The sequence below is a fragment of the Hippoglossus stenolepis genome, chromosome 17 (assembly GCF_022539355.2).
Source record: "Hippoglossus stenolepis isolate QCI-W04-F060 chromosome 17, HSTE1.2, whole genome shotgun sequence".
Classification (NCBI taxonomy): Eukaryota; Metazoa; Chordata; class Actinopteri; order Pleuronectiformes; family Pleuronectidae; genus Hippoglossus; species Hippoglossus stenolepis.
This window is the reverse complement of record NC_061499.1, coordinates 12,963,786-12,984,090: the sequence shown is the minus strand read 5'-3', so window position 1 is coordinate 12,984,090 and position 20,305 is coordinate 12,963,786. Positions and strand designations below refer to the sequence as shown.

Here is a 20,305-nt window from a genome sequence, read left to right as displayed (position 1 = left end):
GTTCAAGCAGTAAAACTGAAATTTAGACCCAATACATTGTTATTATTACAAGTAATATTAGGACTAATAACACTAATTTTGGCAAAAGTTTGTAACCACGCCTTTGACAGACATTACAGCTTGCAAACACAATTTTTCTAACCTTTATTTAAGAAATTTCATCCACATCCCCAGATATATTCTATTTTTCCTTCTACAATCTATGTGCGATGAGGTGGTTCATGGTGGAGTTTGGGATCTGCCTTGGTTTGTTGTCCTGTTGCAGAAGTCTGTCTCTTTTCACTTTGTCACTTGATTGTTTGACGTGTGCATCCAGAATTTCCTGATGTTTACTGATGACTCCATCATTCTCTGCTGTGTTACCATGTTCCTCTAGCTGACCTCTGCCATGCAGCTACAAACAGTAAGTTCCAACCCAATGCTGAACAGTTTTACAAGATGTTCTTTACATGAATTCCTGATCCTTTTTTACCTCCAAACACTGGTGTTTGCATTCAAGAAGCTCAGTTTATACCCTATATATTATTATAATATTATATATTATATAGCACCTGTTTCCAAAATGGCTCTGGCTTATCCAGGTGATGCTTTCAGATGTCGAACTGATGAGAAAATGTCATATGGTTTCCCTGTGATGACTCGTCCATGTAGACTTTGTTTTAGCCTCATTCTGTACAGATGAATGGTGCAGCACCACTCCTGTGTCTTATAACCTCCCTGCAACACCTTTGTTTCTCTATCTCTGTCTGTCTGTACAGAATGATCAGTGAATGCTTGTGACACATTGTAAATGTAACTGAATGCCGCTCAAAAAGCATGTTTGACCTCTTTCTTCTTTTTCCTGTTCACTATGTCACTGGATAGGGAATATAGTGTATGATAATAATAATAATAATAATAATAATAATAATAAAGGCAATACACACTATAATACATGAGGTAAAACTAAATAATATGTATCCAGTGTTGGTCATTTATACCCTCACACCTGTTGCCCTATTTCTTTTTGGAGATTTTTTTTTTAGTTGTCACCTCCACCAAGGAGGCTATGTTTATTTGTTAGTTAGCAGGATTGTGCAAAAAATACTCAACCAATTTCTGTGAAATTCTATGAAGTGGTGGGACATGACCACAGGAAGAACCCATTACAGTTCAATGTGAACCTAGTATTTTTTTTTTCAACTTATTTAACATTGTGAACTAGGTTGTTTTTTAAAAAGAAAATTGATTTGTCACTAAATAATTCCTGGATCTTGATGAAAAATAAATATCCAGAACTAAAGTGAATTTAAATTTGGTTTCATAAGTCTGTTTGGCAGAGGTATTTGCACCCACTGTGTGTAATTCTAGATTTAGTTTTTGCTTTTGATTTCAGCTCTTATATTTCAACACTGAGCTCTGATTCACCCTCTATTTATTTTCTTTTGTCACCATGTGTCTTTGTGGGTTTGTTCCTAGAGTGAGCTTGAGGTGCAGCTCCTCACTTTGTCCACTGGTCGGCTCTGTTCACCACTGAATGTGTCCGACTCAGGCTGAGCGTTGATCTTTCATGCAGGGTTTTAAAGATTCATATTTAATGATCCTATCGGCAGAATCAGGTCAGTATTAACACTGTTATACATCAATAATCAAAGATCAAGTGGGGTTTAAATTGGATTGGAAAAGTCGGTTGTGTATTATTTGCATTCGTTTTAGAATATATGGCACAAAGCACATTAAATAATATTGAATATGCAAATGATACTAAACATATACAGGATTTTCAACACTGTTAGATGCAAAATTATAATTTAAGGAATGGGCTGTATCGGATATTCCATCATCTTAAATCTAAGTGCCTGTTAAAATATACTTAACAGCCACCAATGATCTCAATGCACAATTTAATAAGGTTTTATGCTTTGTTTCTCTGGTGATGGTTGTAGCATTGGATTCTATGCTTTTATTTTGAGGTTATTTCCAAAGAACGTGGAGTCTCTTTTTAATAAAATGCGCAAATAATGCAGACAATCCTAATAATCGGCCAGTCTTCCAGCAGGAGGCCATTTTAGTAATGAGGTTTTGTCCTTAGAAATCATCGTGGAGCGGCCACACGGCCAACACTTTAATTGCTGCCATTGATAGATAGAATAAAAACACAACAATGCAGCCTCATAGCCCGGGTGGTTTCCCCCCTTTATAAGAAAGCTGGCTGAGTGAATTGGGTGTAGCTGTGTGTGTGTGTGTGTGTGTGTGTGTGTGTGTGTGTGTGTGTGTGTGTGTGTGTGTGTGTGTGTGTGTGTGTGTGTGTGTGTGTGTGTGTGTGTGTGTGTGTGTGTGTGTGTGTGTGTGTGTGTGTGTGTGTGTGCGCGCGCGCCTTGGCCAATGGAACCAGATCCTCCCTGCAGTGCGTAAGAGCGCGATTTAGGATTTAACCAAGTCTTTGCTGCGGGGCTGGCTGCAGTCTTCACCAGAGCCCGACGGCCTATGAGCCTTCCGACGATGCCCGCGCACTAGTCTCCATGCTCTGCGCTTTTTGGATCCAACTGCCTCCTTTTTGTTGCGAATTAAATACGAAATCAAAACAAACCCACGCCTTCGCCCACGAAGTATGACTGGAGTATTCGACCGGAGGATCCCGAGTGTGAAGCCTGCAGATTTCCAGAGCTCCTTCCAACTCTCCGCCATGCACCACCCGTCTCAGGAATCTCCCACTTTACCCGAGTCCAGCGCCACGGATTCCGGCTACTACAGTCCCGCCGGCGGAGTCACGCACGGCTACTGCTCGCCGGGCACCACCTCGTACGGGAAGCCGCTCAATGCCTACCAGTACCAGTACCCGGGGGTGAACGCGTCCGCTGGAAATTACTCCACAAAATCCTACACCGACTACAGCTCGTACACGACACCCGCCTACCACCAGTATGCAGGGACTTACAGCAGAGTCCAAGCCCAGCCGAGTCCACAAGGTAAGGGCCTGCAGACCTTTTTAATATGATTATTATTATGATAAAGCTAGATTATTATTTTATTATTTGGTCATCGTGTTGCAATTGTTTTAAAAATGTGTAAAATAATTTCCATGCATTTTTTTATCTGCCGATTTATTTTCTGATTGTTTTTTTTGTTTCCTGCAACAAAAAATATGCAAAGTGAATATAAAGCAACACAAATGGTTCTAGACATTTGGATTTACTTTGGTTTTTAAGGCATACAAGTGAACAACCTATACCCCCCCCCCACACCCACCCACCCACCAAAAAAAGATATTTAAACCTGAAAGATGCTTTTGATTTACAGAGCTTGTATAGCACATGCTTATTCATGTTGTGATCCCTTTGACAGAAAAAGAGATAAGCGAGCCCGAGGTGCGGATGGTGAACGGCAAGCCGAAGAAAGTGAGGAAGCCCCGGACTATTTACTCGAGCTTCCAGCTGGCCGCCCTGCAGAGGCGGTTTCAGAACACACAGTACCTGGCGCTGCCGGAGAGAGCCGAGCTGGCTGCCTCAATGGGACTCACGCAAACACAGGTGAGATAAAACAGAACATGAAATCCTTCTTATACTATTTTACTAAGAGTTGAGATTTGTAGGTCTTTTATATGCTACTTTATTAAGATAGTATCAAATTATCCAGTTGTCCGTGCGTCTTTACGCACCGTGCCTCGTTTGGATCTGTTGTTCCTGCTCTTGGCTATTTGAGACATTAATGGTGGTGTGTTTTTTCCCCCCCTGCTTTTCCAGGTGAAGATTTGGTTCCAGAACAGGAGATCAAAAATGAAAAAGATCATGAAAAACGGGGATCTTCCACCTGAGCTCAGCCCCAGCTCCAGCGATCCCATGGCGTGCAACTCACCACAGTCCCCGGCCGTCTGGGACACACAGGGCCCCTCCAGGCCGCACAGCCTACAGCCACAGAGCATCAACACGACGGCCTCTAACTTTTTGGAAAACTCGGGGTCGTGGTACACCTCGGCCGCTGGCTCCATGGCCGCCCACCTGCAGACCCCTAACTCGATACAGCACTCACTTGCTCTTGGAGCGGGGACGTTATATTGAAAAAAAAAAACCTGTTGTTCATTTCAAACCTCCTTTTCCCCCCCTCCTCCTTCTATGGGACTCGTGTTCAGATTTCAGAGGAATATGCAATGTATTTGATGACAGTCATAGAAGAAACGTGTAAAATGTGTAAATGTGTGCATGTAATTTATTGCATTTTTTTGGAAGACTATTAAACGTTTAAATGGACAATGGATCTTTGAAAACCTCCGGCCTCCTGCAGTCTCTCGTTATTCTAACCCTCCGTTTTATTTACACCCGAAAATCACGACACGGACCCGCAGACATAAACAGTGCTTGTGAGCCTCAGGTGACGTTTTCCAATCACAGCTGCTCAGTATTGAGATGGATTATATATGGAAAACAAATGTAAATCCAATTCATGCAGTTTAATTGTCATCATCTATATTTATTCTGTTGGGTTTTTTTGTTTTGTTATTTTTTATTAAAACTGTGCCCTTTATTTCTGAAGCTGTTGCGTGGACCAAATTAATATTTGTCTTAATTGGAATGGGAATGAAATATATCTTCATGAAGAGGTTTAATTTTAATATGGATGAAAATAATTTAACAGCCAGTAAGTTTAAAATTTGTATTATAAATAAAATGAATTTGATATGTGACACAGTATGCAAATTAACCATATTAATCACTTCAATAGAATTTAATTATTATATAGTGTAATATTGAGAATCGTGGAGTTTGTAGAAGTCAGTGTAGAGGGAGCTCTTAAACGTATTTGAATGCAATCAGATTTATTGTGATATCTGAAGCGTTGTATCATGGCATTAATGTAATAATTGATATTTATAAATGAATCCCAAATAATAAATAAAATCCTTAAATATTTTGCCACCAATATATCTTCCAATCCCCCCTCCTAAATTATTTATTATTATTATTAGTACATTTTTAAATCATAATTATATTTTTTTGATCATTCTTTTAGTGGAGACCCTGGCTGACGGTGCTGTGCGTTGCTCGCAGCTTTACATGCAGGTCTGTGCAGAACATGTGTTCCTCCTGCAGCAGACAGTCTGCAGTCGCTCCTCGCTTTGTGTCCCCTGCAATTAGCCGCTTTGAATGGCAGAGAGGAGGCGAGGGGGGCGGCACGGAGATCTGAGACAATCCGCATTCCTGTGGGGGTAGACCGGCTCCAGAGCTCTGCCAGTGCCGGCCGCACGCAGCCCACCTTCCGGGTGAAATTAAAAAGAAAAGAAAAGAGGGAGAGAGAGAGATCCTCCGCAACCTCACCATGTTATTAGCAGACTGCGTTACCAGCGTCCACCGCTGAAAAACCGCTAAACAAACCGTGTCACTGTGAGAAAACGACGCATTTGGAGAGAGACCTAATTGAATTTGCGCAGCCATGTCCGCAGAATTCATATAAGTGATTTTTTTCTGTTGCAACGGGACATATCACACACACATACCCACACACACACACACACACACACACACACACACACACACACACACACACACACACACACACACACACACATTAACAAACAAAACAATACGTGCATCTGACCCACACACTGATCCATGCAAGTTACCATTTACACCTGACACATGAATCCTCTTCCTTCTCCTGATTGCAGCCTCCAGAATACACTTTATATACTCTCTCACACGCGCACACGCACGCACCTTCCAGCAATAACACGACAGGCTATGTACGTGCTTTTCTTGATCTAAACCTCCAAACGGCTTGTTGTAGTTTTCAGCCTAATTTCTGTTGTAGCCTAAATCATATTCAGTATAATCATTAATGTAATGAGAGCAGGTCACTTGAGACATTTAGATTTTTCACAGTGCGTGCACAATCACGTGCACGGTTGCGCACACAAACCTCAAAATCACTCTGATAAACACATAAACACACACACACACACACACACTGCTGTATGTCTCTATCCATCCATCTCTCCCTCTCTCTCTCACACACACACACACGCACGCACGCACACTAGTGGTGCCATTATATCGAGAGCCCCCGTTTATTTCCAACCGAACATTTTCCACTCAGCTAGTTTTCCCCCCGTTTTGCAAATCGAGTCTAAATAATGACAGTTAGCTTTACTGGACAGCTTCAACTGTAACACTCCACAATAATTATTCTTCAGGATTAGGGCCTCCATTATCATAATCTGGACATTGACAATTACCTATAATTTGCAAAGATGCGCTTGGTTCTTGATTGCAGAGGGCTCTTTTTTTTTCCCAAGCTCGCCATCACTAAACAGTGACAGTAATAACAGCTAATTTTGCAGGCAATATATAAGAGCTTACCGGGGTGTGCAAACACTTCCCCACCTGGATTTGCTTATTCAACCAGCAGCAGTAAAACCGTGCAGCGCTTTTTGGTTAGTCTGTGTTATAGGGGGAGCGGAGGCAAGGTAAGCCCTGAGTCTCATACCTCTCTGTCCCGTGGTTATTATATTCATGCATCGTGGAGGAGGATAGGACTGGAAATTCATTAGGTTCTTATAGGTTTAGTCAGGGCTGTCAACAGAGGAGTGGACAAATCAGCATCTTCTTAATGTCTGATTCGTTTTTTTATATTTGTTGGAGAAAACATTTGCAGTGGGTCTTTTGATGAGATTTTCTTAGGTGTTACAGATAATATGGTGGATTCTGCATGTGTGAAATCTTGTCTGGTGCTTTTAGGTCTGTCTGCCTGCCTGTCTGTCTCTCTGTCTGTGTGTCTGTCTGTCGTGATGCTGATGGAGCTCACAACCCCACCCCCCAATATCTGTCTTCTGTCACTCTGCTGCAGCTTACCACCACCACCACCACATCCCTCCATCTCAAACTTATTTGATTTAACTCATCAAACTTTTATTCCCATTTTGTGCAACCATGATGAAACCTGTCACTTCTCGGAGCTTCCTCCTTTCCATCATGAGCTCATGTAGCTGTTTACTCGACATGCAGTGTCGGGCTCCCTGCAGCCTGGCTGCAGGATCTGGGTGCACATGGGCCCCAGGAGCAGATGAGCCCCAGCCCTGCGGAGGGGTGGGGATGAGGCTGATATGGGTGGGGGGGCCCAGGTAGGCTCAATGTGCGCCAGTGGGACATCCGCGAGTTGACAGCTGCATGGAGCTTTTCATCGTCGTAATTTCAGATAATATCCCGAGCGCTCACTCGTCTCGGCAATTTGTATATGAATAACCGAATAATTTTCTCTTTTGTTCCATCTGTGCTACCTCAAATCCAAATAAAGATGCCTTTTAGTATTAAAAGTGGTTGAAAATTACAGGTAATTATCTTTGACGGTAAAAACGCTGTAATCAGCGGGCTACATCAAAAATTACCCTAATTATGCCTGCATTTATGAGAATGGAGGGGGAAAAAAGCCTCACTTGGATAAAAACCCACAAATTGTCCCAAATATCTCCTTCATATTGAACGCCACTGCAGCTGGCTGCTTTGTTCCACATCGATCCCGCGGAGCTTGGCATTTAACGCCCCGCATTAGGACGGAGAGAAGGGAGAAAACATTTTGTCAATACTTCTAATAATTGAGGGTGAAATGACGAGATAAGCTGGACCTGGAGCAAATGCCTTTCGAGGTGAATGTAGGCAGCAGCGGTGCAGGGTAAGTTAATTTCCTCTGGTGTCGAGCGCATTTGATAAATCTATATACTTCATCAGCCACCGAGCGCTTTGGTTTATTTAAGATGTTTACTCTGGTGAAATGAGCTTTTCACTGCAGCACTGTGTCATTACCTTATGTTCGCATTGTCTCGTATCAGCCTGTACACACCAGGGGGACGGGGAATGGGCCTGTTCTAATGTGGTGTTGGGCCAATATGGAGCATAAAGAGGCCCTCGTTTTTAAAATGTGTGGAAATCATGCAACAGCAGGCGTCTGTGTTTTTTTGAGTCACGGTTTACTCGATCTGACAAAACATAAAAAGTGTATGTACAACTGAATTCGCAGATTATATTTACAGACAGACAATTTGCTTGGTTTTGCATGTTGGAGAAACAACCAAAAACAAAAAGGGGGAAAAGCAGTCAGGAGTCCACCATGGCGAGAGGTTCTGTGCGTCACAGCGCACGGAGAGGGTCAGCAGTCCTTGCCCAAAAGTGGCTAAAAATGTCACTGGTAATATTTGGTATATTGACGTTCAGATGTTGACATGAATGATAGCATAACAAATATGCGAGTCCACTGAGCAGCCATGTTACGCTGGAAAAAAAACAAAACAGTTAGTTCCCCCTGTTTGTGTCACCACACCGAGGCTTGGCTGCGTTTGATCCTGAAGCCGAGACGCAGCGGAGGGTTTTTTTTTATTTTCTGTCTCCTCTCCAGCACCCAAATTCCCTGCGCTGACACAAATTGTAGGCTACGTTTGGAAACTGCATGGCGGAGATACGCAGGCCTCCGCACGGCTCGCCGACCCTCCTGCATGCCTCGTCGTCCGTCCTCAGCCTATCTCTGCATTGAATCTTGATGTGGGGAGGAATACCAGTGAGAGTAGCCGGGCATGTAGCTGTTGGCCGGCATGTTTACACCTTTGGAAGAGGCCGAGACGTCCCAGATTGGAGGGATGGTCGGGGAGCGCGGGGAGAGGGACATGGAGACCGGGATGGGGTCGTTCTCGTGCGGGTTGCCGCCTTGCTTGAGCAGCTTCTTGAACTTTGACCTCTTATTCTGGAACCAGATCTTTACCTGTGGGGGGAAGGACGAGAGGGGAGCATACACTTAGAAAATGACGCATGGAAAAAGAGTGTGCATGGAGGATTATTATATCTGCAAAACAATCAAATTTATTATTTAATGTCAGATACAACAAAATATTTATAAAAGTATTTAAATCTAAAATGTGTTACAATTGATGGAATAATGTAAAAAGGCACAGCAGAGTGTGTCCCTCCCATACCTGGGTTTGTGTGAGTCCTAGAGAGGCAGCCAGCTCGGCGCGCTCCGGTAAAGCGAGGTACTGTGTTTGCTGGAAACGGTGGTTCAGCGCTTGAAGCTGCAAACTGGAATAAATTGTCCGAGGTTTGCGAATCTTCTTGCCTTTCCCATTAAAACGAATTTCCCCATTTTCAATCACCGTCGTTTTCTGCTGCTCTGCAACAAAAACAAGCAAAGTTATTATTATTCACAGCCAGGTTGTGCTCATACTATTATTAATTCGTGCACGGAGATACCACCGGTTCAAATCAACTGAAATATGTGTAGGATAGATGCGTAGATACATTTAGAGGCAACGAATAAAAGTGCGTTAAAATAATAAAAAAAAAACAAGGCTGATAAACGTTGACATCTCACATTGGCTTTACGCGCCGTGGCAGCCACAATCCTCATACGCTGTCATATTTAGGATATTGCTGGTAATGACATGTCAATTAAATGCTAATTACAACATCCAGGGCGTGCGGGCTGCCTAATTTTCTACGAGTAGTTGGTGAGGATTGCACGGTCGTGATGATCACACCCCGGGCATTAAAACAGGTTTTGTGGGATCTGTGGGGAGTGTTAAACGGAACGGCAACACGAGGCTGGAGGTAATAGGCTGGATGTCGAATTATCCGGTGCCATTTACGCACGATTGTCTTCGGCGTATCTGAGACGGAAAGATCTTGCGTCCCAATTTGGAGCGGCCGTGCAGTGAGTTGGGCATGGCACCAACACTGGCATGGAGAACGGTTCGATCCCAAATCTGGGCCAAGACGGTATACGCGCTAATGGCACTGATGTGCGCCGCGGATGGACCTGACGCGGTGCGCTTTCCATCTGGCTGGTGTAAAGGGGGTCTCTTACCTGTGCCGTCTAACCTTGTCTGTCCTCCCGTGTTGTTGGGATACGATGGCAGGTAAGGGCTGTGGTGCGGGTGGCTCACGTAAGGGTACGGTAAAGACCTGTTGTAGGTGTTGGTCCCAGGGTACGGGGTGTTGTCGTGCTGGTGGTGAGCGTGAGAGCCGGAGTGGAGACAGTGCAGCGGGTAGTGGCCGCCGGCCATCGACGGGGAGCTCTGCTGCGACTGCGACTGCTGCCCAAACTCCATGAAAGCAGACTTGGACGAGTCCTGAGCGTCCAGACCGTCAGCCATCGTAGTCATGGTCATCATCGAATTTTCTGCCTTGAGAGCACTCACCCCCCTCTCTCTCAAGACCAAATCGGTTTTCTCTCCCTCGCTGTGTTGTTGTCTCTCTCCCCTCTCCGCCGCGAAACAGATATTGTCCTATTAACACCGGGGTTTTCCACCGGCGCCTTTATTTCCCCCTCGTCCCGTGATATTCTCACTCAAAGTGGCGGACGGTAGGCATAAGTTAAGGGAGAGATTTTAAGGTGGATTCTGTTAAAATTGAGCCCTTGCTTCCAGACTTGATGCAGACACTACAAGTAAAATGGTTAGTCTCGAAAGGGCAGCGCCTTCCGATTGGTCATCCAACCCAACGTCATCAGTGCTCTGCGCCTCACGGAGACTTGAGCTGGAGTTAACCCACCTTACCAGCTCCCACCACAACTATGGGGGGAAATAATATATGGTTGGAAAGACGTCTAAATCCTACAGACAAGCTTCACGCGTAAAAGCGAGTCTTTCGGAATGGCCGAGTCGATTTTTTTTTTCTTTTACCCAAACCCTTAAATTACGCACGACGCGCAACATATAGTGCGCACATTGATTTAGCCTGATGAGCCAAGCATGTCTCTATATGCGCCTCTTTTCCTCTTCAGCGTGTAACTCCTCCTTTCCTCTGGAATTAATTACATATATAGGGAAGCATCACACAAACATCCTGTTTATAGGAATGTTAATATCCGATTTAATATCAAACACATTTCAAACCAAAAATGCTAATAAATCATTTACAAGTGATTCTTTAACCGCAAAAAAAAAGTAATCTTCACAAGTCGTGGAAGGGTTCCATTTGTATTCCCTCATATTTACAAATGTGGAATAATCCCAATCGTATTAAATGCACATTAAAATATATTTGTTTCTGCATGTGAGACACTTTTACACTGGTGGAGGGATCTGTTTTGTATCAAGGAATCTTCTGAAACAGGTGGAATTGCCTTGGAAGTACAAGAGGAAATAGATCCACAGCCCTGCGGATTTTTATGCACAAATTCAACATTTCATCCTTAATATTTTCAAATAATTTCAAAATATTTTTTGCAGTGTGGTATTTATGTTGTCGCCTAATGAGCAGCCCCTCTTTGAGCCCCCTCCCCCCTCTGCTCTATATAATAACTGCTCGGGTTTTTTCTTCTGGGGCTACTGACCATATGATTAAGGATCCTCAGACAATTCCAAATACAGTGCATGTGACACATCAAATAACAATATGCCTGAGGTACAATAGGTTATTTTGCCCAGAGAAGGGTGGATACCGAGATAAACTGACAGTGTCTTTTATCCGAGGCCTGGTAGGGTCCTCAATATATGTAAATTATACAGTTTCCCTCTGAGGGCTGAAATGTTCGATTAGTACATATGAATAAAATGTACGTTCCGCTTACAAGGATTCAGATCGTGTTTTTGCGCCATGCACCTTTTTTTTTTTGACGCAATGTTGCATTCAGCGATTCCACCCAAAAAAGGACGATGAAAAATAATTATGGTTGCAATCAAGTTACCAGGAAAAACCTATTTGATTAGCGGCCACACTTTGCTCAAATTGCAGCTGCAAAATGAAGAACAATTCGCGTGTAATGATTGTGGACAGGATTTATTTTGGGAGGGTGGAAATAAAAGTGGATATAGCATAAATTATCCCCCTAATTATACGCCAGTGTCGCCTCAATTATCCTCTTATCAAAAATGGTTGTCTAAATGCTGCGTTTAGTTTCAATTTTCTCCTTTTCTGGAGCAAGAACTTGGTACCTTGCTATTATCGCCGTGCAGCTACGGTTGTTATTTACTTTGTGGGATTTAAAAAGTGCACAACCCAGCCGGATAATCATTTTACAGCAGCGGAGCAAGAGAGGAGCACATGCAGGCTGGGACGCGAGCCGCAGCACATGCATACGGATTGGTTTTATTCCTCCAGACTCTCTTACTCCGAATATTTTTGTTTTAAATCAGAGTATAGCCTACTTCTGAATCTCCAGGTGCATGCTGCAGGTAAGAGCCACTTTTGTGTTTGCGTTGCCTGACATCGGTCAAATGTTTTTTATTGCCTCTGATAATCCAGTATTGCAGGCGCACCGTGCGCCTTGCAGCTCTCGCAGCGCGCACCTTGGTCACCCCTCAGTGATTTTACATAGTGGCCAATTCCCCTGTCCGTGTTCCACTTGGACACGCAGAGGAGAAACCAGATCCTGCACCTTTTCTAATCGCCTGTGAGTGCTCACTACAAAGACACGCATGCTTTGCGTTGGTGCAGGTTGCTTATATACCTGCGGGCTAAAAACCCTCTGGGCTCGATTAAATGACACATCTCCATTCTTGCAGAGTTTTTGCAGCATCGTGTGTGTGTGTGTGTGTGTGTGTGTGTGTGTGTGTGTGTGTGTGTGTGTGTGTGTGTGTGTGTGTGTGTGTGTGCGCGCGCCACCGCAGGATTATTAAATTGCGGGACAGCAGTGCGGTATAATGTCTTGGTGTCCCGCAGGCGTGTTGTGAGGCTTTTCTAGGCCCAGTGATATTAAGTGATGTGGTGAAAGGACGGATTTGCTCGAACAGAGAGAACATGACATATACTCGACCTCGGTGCTTTTGAAAAGTTTAAGATGAAGCCCATTGCATGCATGTTGACAACCGTGTCTAATTGCAAGGCCCATGAAGCAACCGTGGGCCTGCAACAGGATGTTATCAATGGACATAATGATCAATGGACATAATGTATAACCCATGCTTTGGTTTTTGTTTTAAGCGCAATTTGGGTTTGTGTAAATGTTTTATAATAAAGATTAGGCATTACGCTTTTTAAATTTCACCTGCTGCACCGTGGCTTCTGCAGGACTCTCCCCCAGCATGCAGTATAATCTTGGATTACAGGAGTTCATAGCCTCCTTCTGGAGAGAAATTATTTTATATTTCAGTTTGTCGAAATGTCAAAATGAACAGCGTTCAAGCTGCAAATCTAGAAATCACTCGGTCCCTAAGTAGATGATTGACCTTCAGTACAATCCATGACAGTGGTGGTTTAACAGAAGTGGTCTTTATTTCCAGCTGTCTTATAAACGCTGATGAATGACTCTCTAAAATCACTCCAATATCCAACCGCTGTGGAAGGATGGCACAGGCCTGGGATTTCCCTGACATTGTCTGAGGTGCTTGAAAACGGAGTATATTTTTAAACTATACGGCTGCTGGTGTAACCTGAAGTTCTTTTTTTTATAGGTATAGTGTGTGTCCATTTTTATATCCTCAAGGCACCTCAAACGAAACTGGGATTATCATTACGCAGATATAGGGCCAAGCGTAAAACACGGTGGAGCTAGGCACACATTCTCAGGAGGCCAGTTTCAAAAGTAAAACTAGTTCCCTCTCTCCTCCTCTCCCTGAATGTGTGTCACTGGTTATTTTAGCAGTGTGAGGTTTTTTTCTTGTCTATCCGGCCACATGTGTGAATCATCTCTAAGCGTTAACGCACAGATCATGCGAGAGGCAGATCATAATTGTCGCTGGAGGCCTGGCGTTTCGCGGTCGGTCGCTGCAAAAGGAGGAAAAGCCACCCGGAAACCCGGGCGTCTGCCGGGACTCTGAGGCTTGTCACTGCAGACAGAGACCGGGAGCCACTTAAACAACATGTCTCCCTTCTCCACAGCGCAAAGCCACTGGCGCGTCACAGACAGCCAGGCGTCAACGGCTCTCCATCTCCGCCGCGTGAAGGGCGGGAAGTGGCGCAGGGAAGAGCAGATGCATACCACACAGCTGTCAGTTGAACACAGGTCATTGTTACTACAGTTAGTGGGAGCAGCCTCCCCTCACATACACACAGCATATCCGCCTCTGTAACGCTCCTGCAGAAACCATCCGTGCCCAAATGGCTGCGCGCCGCATATACGCACATAAATTGCGCAAAGCGTTTCGAATGCAAACCCACTTATGGCGGCGCTTTGATGTGTTTTTGGAAGAGCGAGCAACTACACCAAGAAAAATTAGTGTGGTTTTGTCATAAAGAAAACCACGCACCCCCAGGCGCGCGACTGTTTACAATAAGTTTAGCATCATAAATTAGGATTGCATTATCTCTCCATGCAGTAAAGAGCAGAATTGGCATATGTATGGCCCCAGGTGCAGGGGCCTTCAGATGGACCCGGTGAAGCTTGGTAGTATTGCGGCTAAATGACCACAAATAAGCAAAGAAGGGGCTGCACCACCGAGTCTTCTCAGCCCCTCTCATCGACTAATGGATTTAATTTGGCACGACTGAAGCCGCACTGGTCCCTCTCAGGGCCTGTGTCCTAATTAAGACTGCTTGTTTCTCTTGTCGCCCTCTCTCTCTGCATGTTTAGGCCCACCTGAGTGATTGCATGGCTCCGTTTCCTGCACCGAGCCATGTGGCTATTTTACATGCTGTCATTTGTCTTCGAGGGGACGGCTGAGAAACGTAAAATTCTGAAATTTGGTATGAGAATATGCATGAGAAAACGTCATCTATCCTTTATTTTTGCCACATTATTTGTTTTTTTTTTCAATTGGTTATGATCAGGACAAATGTCTCTTTTATGATCCTGCAGGAGATCAGTAACAAAAGGAGCTGCGTATAGTTGATTTGGATTTTATGTGGGTGAAAAGAGACCCGAGGCGCGCATCGGTCCCCCCTTCTTCCCTCTCTCGACTTAATACGCGACATTATTAGGTCTGACAGCACAGTGGTCTGTCTTGAAGGAGAGGATTTGGTCGGTAGATGACAGACAGGAAGGCCAGCAATCATGGGCTCCCTTTTTTTATCAGAATGTACTGTTCGATGCCGTTTATCCCTGATGATAGAAAATTGCTCTGTTGCCAGGACGCTGCCGCCGAAATAGAGGGCAGGAGCAACATTTCCATTTTCCAGTTTGAAAGCCATTGAAATGAATTAGTAAAAAATGAAAAAAGGGGGAGAGAAATGAGAAAGAATCCCCCGGTAAACAAAGGGAAGCAAACAAAGATACCATTTTCCTTTTGCCGAGAATCCACCCTCCTCATTTTTCCATGTTTTTTTCTGCAGCAGCAGAGTGAAGGTTTTTTTTTTTACTTCAACAGTTGCAAATCACATGCTTGGCTTCTAATGTAGTCCAAGGCCCGGGCCTACTTCAAAGACAATCATTTAGTTCCCAACCTCCTGGAATAATTACTGCGCCTTTTCATCTGTGCTGCTCATACACACAGAGCAAGAGACAGAGAGAGGAATTAACTCCTGAAACACTGAAAAGCATCAGGTACACAGGAACAGTAACGTGTCGCAGCGACGAACACGAATTAACCAAAACATGCCTTTATTAGAATTTAGAAATAATAATAATAATCATTATAATAATAATAATATTCATGTTTGTGTTTGTGTTGTTAATATCCTCATCATCCTCATCATCATCATCATCATCATCATCATCACAATAATCATATTAATTGCATCTCCAGTAAACTGATTGAAACAAAGGTCTACTTACCATATTAAAAATCATGTAAAAACACCATATAGTATTAATATGAATTATTACTATTATTATTGTGGTTGTTGTTGTTGTTGTTGTTGTTATAACAGAATTATTTTTTAACTCTGTCTAATGTTAGGATGGAGGACACTTTTTGGTCCACCCCTTGTGGTTTTTCGATGATGAACATGTGATTTAAGGATTATTTTTAGGGACACAGACAGACCCTGTGGTGAGGTACTGGTGGGTGGGGGGGTCCACTGTCTGTGTCCGAGCAGGCAGGTGCTCTGAGCGCGCCTCCGCTGCGCGCCAGTGACACCCGGAACACTCGATCATGGCGAAACACTCAAAAAAAAATATAATAAATAGTGGCGGGATTTTAAACGTGCCACCACAACTGTCTGTCCCCTGTAGGAGCATAATAGTAATACTAATAATAATAGGTTGTTAGATTGAGTTTATTAGCGTTTTTGGTTTGGAAATGTATTTAAAAATGGCTTCTCTGGATTGCAGATTCAGATGATACACACTCTTTTTGTTTAATAATTTAAAAAGAAAGGAAATACTGTCTTTTGGTAAATATCCTGTAGGGTTAAACCTCTATGGGTTAAACACAAATATCTTGTCATTTTGATATATAAAAAGATGTGGACACAGACATAAGAAGAAGGCCTGATAGACACACACACACACACAAGTCTTTCTTAGGCCTAAAAGAGTAAAGATTATATATTACACATAAAATTGGGAGCATATGCACAGTAATTAAAGACACAACTGAGCCATTGAAATGTTTCTTAGGCCTGAGACTGAGTTTCATCCGCTCATACAACCAGATAAACACAGGAAAGAGTGCTGTCTTCAGGAAGTGCTTCAAAATGGAGAAAGACAAACTAGCTCATATGAAAATCTGTGAAAAATTACTTTTAACAATGATTTGGTTGGGAATCTCTTGTTGATTCATTTCTCAGGGGGAAAACATCAACACGTGAATCTTGAATGCATGAACAGCACACACAAAAAAAGCATTGACAAAATGGTGTGTGCTCCAACAGGAAAGGCCTGGCTCTCACGTAGGAATGAATGCTGCACACAATGGCCAACACTGACTGCAAAATAAAGAGCATGAAATTTAAGAGCACAGTGTGAGCTGAAGTGGAAAGAAAGAGTGAAGAAAAAGAGAGAGAGAGAGAGAGAGAGAGAGAGAGAGAGAGAGAGTCACACCTGTGGAATGGGCTAAAGGGAGGTGGTGGACGAGCACGTCTTAATCTCAGACGCAGCTCGGGTTCTCATGAGCTGTGGGTTTGCAGGAGGTTGTCAGGTGAGAGCTGTGGACCTTTGTCTGCCGCACCTTAAGACACTCCTACCTGAAACTTCAGATCAGGCTGCATGCGAAGGTTTTAGTCTGGTCCTTGTGCTGTTAAGTCCTTGTTTTCTTACTCACCGAAAGTCTGAGAGAGTGAGTAAACGATGTGGAAGGCCTGAAGTTTCCATTTGGACTGATGTCAAATGTTCAAATTTAGGATTTTGCCATATTCCTGCTTATTTTGCAGTGAAAGATGAGAAAATGAAGAGACAGTTCTGACGAATCTCTGATTAGTGTAAAGATCTAACAAATGTCAGAATGTTTAAATGTTTAAATAAATGGACACGTCAGATAGTTAAAAGGCTTTCTTTGTTCCACAGTACACATTTTCAAATAACTGATTATATTAATATCAATAATTATTTTCATTATTATTATTATGCACAATTCAGTCATTTATAATTTAAATCCTGTATTTGATATTCTGTCATCTACTGGAGCTTATTATAATGAAATAATCTGGTAAAAACAGCTAATTAAACTATATGAACAATTAAAAAAACCTAAATATTACAGAAATGTCATTGAAGAATGTAAAAAAACAAGCTTAAAGTCAGAATTCACTTATTGCTGAGCACAACAGACGCATTAAATAAAACCACAGGAATATAATGTACATACTGTATTGCAAGATGCATTAAAAGTCCCTGTAGAAATACTGTGTAGGTGATGTATGTATAGAAAGCAATGTCTGTTCTGTAGTGTCACTACTACCTGAGGATAAAATTAGCTTTCAAATGTCTTTTGAGTTTTTTTTTGGAGAAAATGAAAAGCACCTGAAGAGAACAAGGGTAAAAAATCTAATCAAATCAATTAACTTTTAGATTTTGTGACAAGTGTTTTATAAATCAAATTAAAACTGCTGCATTAACACTCAACATCACTGCTTGGGCCTCAGCAGTGAGCGAATCAGCTGCTGTGAAACAGACCAAGGTGCTCTGACTTTTTAAAAACCCACAGATCAGCTTAGTGATTTGACAAAGGAGATCATGAATGAAGCTGGACCTGGTAATATCCTAGCTATTAATTTGTTGGATGGAAAAGCCCTCAGACGCTTTAATTTCATTTTCATCTGAACTGTCAGATTCAAGTGGAGAGATCTTTTTAGGACTTTGTCCATTTTGGTGAAGTGAAGGAAGCCAATTATTGCCATCATTGCCCTTGAAAATGCATTACGCCTCACCTGAGGGCTCACTCAATCAAAGAGGCTGAAGGGCCGATTAACAGACGACTTCTGACCTTAATCCAGCACAAAGTCACCCAAAAGAGGGGCCAGACAGCAATCAACATCCCAGCCTCATGTTGCAAACTTTCATATTGCTGACATCTGACCTTGCCAATACTCAGAATGGCGATTCATAGGTGTGGGACCTAGAGCTTTGTCTTCCATCACCAGCCTTTCCAAATTGATTTTTTTTTTTTGTCATTCATTCAGAGTTTTTTTTTAAATTTGAATTTTTTTCACTGTGAATCAAACTGAGCGATTTCACTACACTACAAAATGTGCAAATTTCATGATTTAATTGGTGACACTTTACTTAAAATACCACTGTTTAGCATTTGCCAGCAGAATATTAACATTTAACGCATTTATAAAAACAATGTAGCTATAAGCAGATAATAGGACATTTACGTGCACTATTACCCAGAAATTCTCCTCCCATGAAAGCATATTTTATGTTATAACAACTGTATTTCCTTATATTGCCCTTTATTATGTGGCTTTACTGCAACATCCACAGGAGGAGCTAGTTGTTTATTGACAAACGCTCATATCTGCTAAGAACTACATTATAATGTGTAATGTAATACTGACTGTTGTTGCTTATTAAATATGCTGAAGTAAATTATTGCTGTTTTGGGAGATTTCAGATGGTTTTAAAATGACCATTGCAATGTTTCCATTAAAAGTGCGTTAACCCAGAGTAGCAGTTTTAATGCAGACGCAGCCATTGTGTCTTTTGACGAGCTGCTTCACGGCGAGCATTAGCATGTGAGTGCAGCTTCCTCACCTGGGTGATAAATGTCCCGGTGATAGCCTTTTATTGATTTGTTTTTTTATTAGAATCACCACTAAGAGTATACATGCTTTTTAATGATCACATCCAGCAAAAGGGGACATTTTTATTTTAATTACTTCTATCTATTCTGAGAATATAAATGCCTCGGACTAACTTCTGCTCCCTTTGTCTCTCTGTTTCTCCCCCTCTCTCCTCTTTCTCCCCCTCTGGCTTTTCCATCACGCCCACCTTCCTCTCATGTTCTTCCCCCCACTGTGCATCATGTCCAGCCGCTGCATGGTCTCCAGCTCTCCTCCATCCCGTCCCCCTTCTCTCCATCTCCATCTCCACTCTACTCCTTCTCTCCCATTCCCCTCATCCCGGCTCCCCTCTCCCTATAACCCCATACCTACTCCCTCCCCTGTTTTTCCTTCACCCCCCCCCCCCAAAATAGGTACACTCCTCCACCCACTCTTGGCAGCTCCATCTCCTCCTCGCCCCCTCGTCTCTCCTCCCTCTCCTGGGTTGGTTTCCACAGCTGTGGTGAGTGAGGGGCAGATGACCGGAGAATTGGCCCCTGGGAGAGCGCTGAGCCATCCTGGTGCTATTAGGCTCGTGGCTAATAATAGGTGTTTCAGACCGGGGGAAGATCAATCAGGGGGAATCATGGGGAATGTTCGGAGCAGCGCTTTTTACACATCGGCCCAGATGGATGAAATTACACTTGTCAGTTTTTAGTTGCATTACTCCCAAATTGGTTGTCTACTCTTTTTTTTTTTCTCTCCCTCCCTTCCTCTCTCTCTCCCTCTCTTCTCCCCTTTCTCTCTCTTTCCCCTCATTCATGTGTCAATGGCCTGCTAAAAGGATTCGTTGGTGAAATCCCTGTCATTTTTGTCTTTTTTCCTTGTTTAGCCCACAGCCCAGCAACTCTGCTGCCTGCATATATGCACTTAGAGGAAATCAGCGGAGGATCTTGTCTTATACGCCTCAGGCAATTTCCATGTTATGGGTAACTGTAACTGACATTTTGTCTGTGGTCTGCGTGCACAACAAAACTATGTGAAAAACCATTCAGAATAGAGTCGAAACAATTAGCTGATCGAAAGAAAATTCGTTTTTTATTTCAATTTTTTTTCCAAGCCTGAATTCCAGATTTTTGTTGATTAGCTGGTGTGAAGATTTTCTTTTTATATCATTGTAAATTGAAAATCTTTGAGATTGTGAAATGTTTGTCAAACAGAACAACATATGTCACCTTGGATTGTAAGAGACTGTGATCGAGATCATTTCACTTTTCATGGACTAAATGTTTGATGGAGAAAACCATGTGTGAAATAAAGGCTCAGAA

At 42.9% G+C, this 20,305-nt stretch overlaps 2 protein-coding genes and 1 long non-coding RNA gene across 3 annotated transcripts; 2 read left to right on the top strand and 1 right to left on the bottom strand.

Moving 5' to 3' along the window:
• Window positions 1-2,362: 2,362 nt before the first annotated feature.
• dlx5a (distal-less homeobox 5a) lies at window positions 2,363-4,508 on the top strand. Its single transcript, XM_035183665.2, has 3 exons — window positions 2,363-2,948; window positions 3,325-3,509; window positions 3,723-4,508. The coding sequence occupies exons 1-3, from the start codon at window positions 2,591-2,593 to the stop codon at window positions 4,035-4,037; spliced, it is 858 nt and encodes a 285-aa protein (XP_035039556.1). The 5' UTR covers window positions 2,363-2,590; the 3' UTR covers window positions 4,038-4,508.
• A 3,470-nt stretch (window positions 4,509-7,978) lies between these two features.
• dlx6a (distal-less homeobox 6a) lies at window positions 7,979-10,533 on the bottom strand. Its single transcript, XM_035183666.2, has 3 exons — window positions 9,820-10,533; window positions 8,933-9,126; window positions 7,979-8,721 (listed from the first exon to the last, which is right to left on the bottom strand). Exons 1-3 carry the CDS (start codon window positions 10,124-10,126, stop codon window positions 8,482-8,484), a joined length of 741 nt encoding a protein of 246 aa, XP_035039557.1. The 5' UTR covers window positions 10,127-10,533; the 3' UTR covers window positions 7,979-8,481.
• A 1,369-nt stretch (window positions 10,534-11,902) lies between these two features.
• On the top strand, window positions 11,903-19,453 carry LOC118125245. The gene is made up of 3 exons (XR_004698809.2): window positions 11,903-12,130; window positions 14,467-14,579; window positions 19,248-19,453. It is a non-coding gene; the product is annotated as an uncharacterized LOC118125245 (long non-coding RNA).
• Window positions 19,454-20,305: the final 852 nt, after the last annotated feature.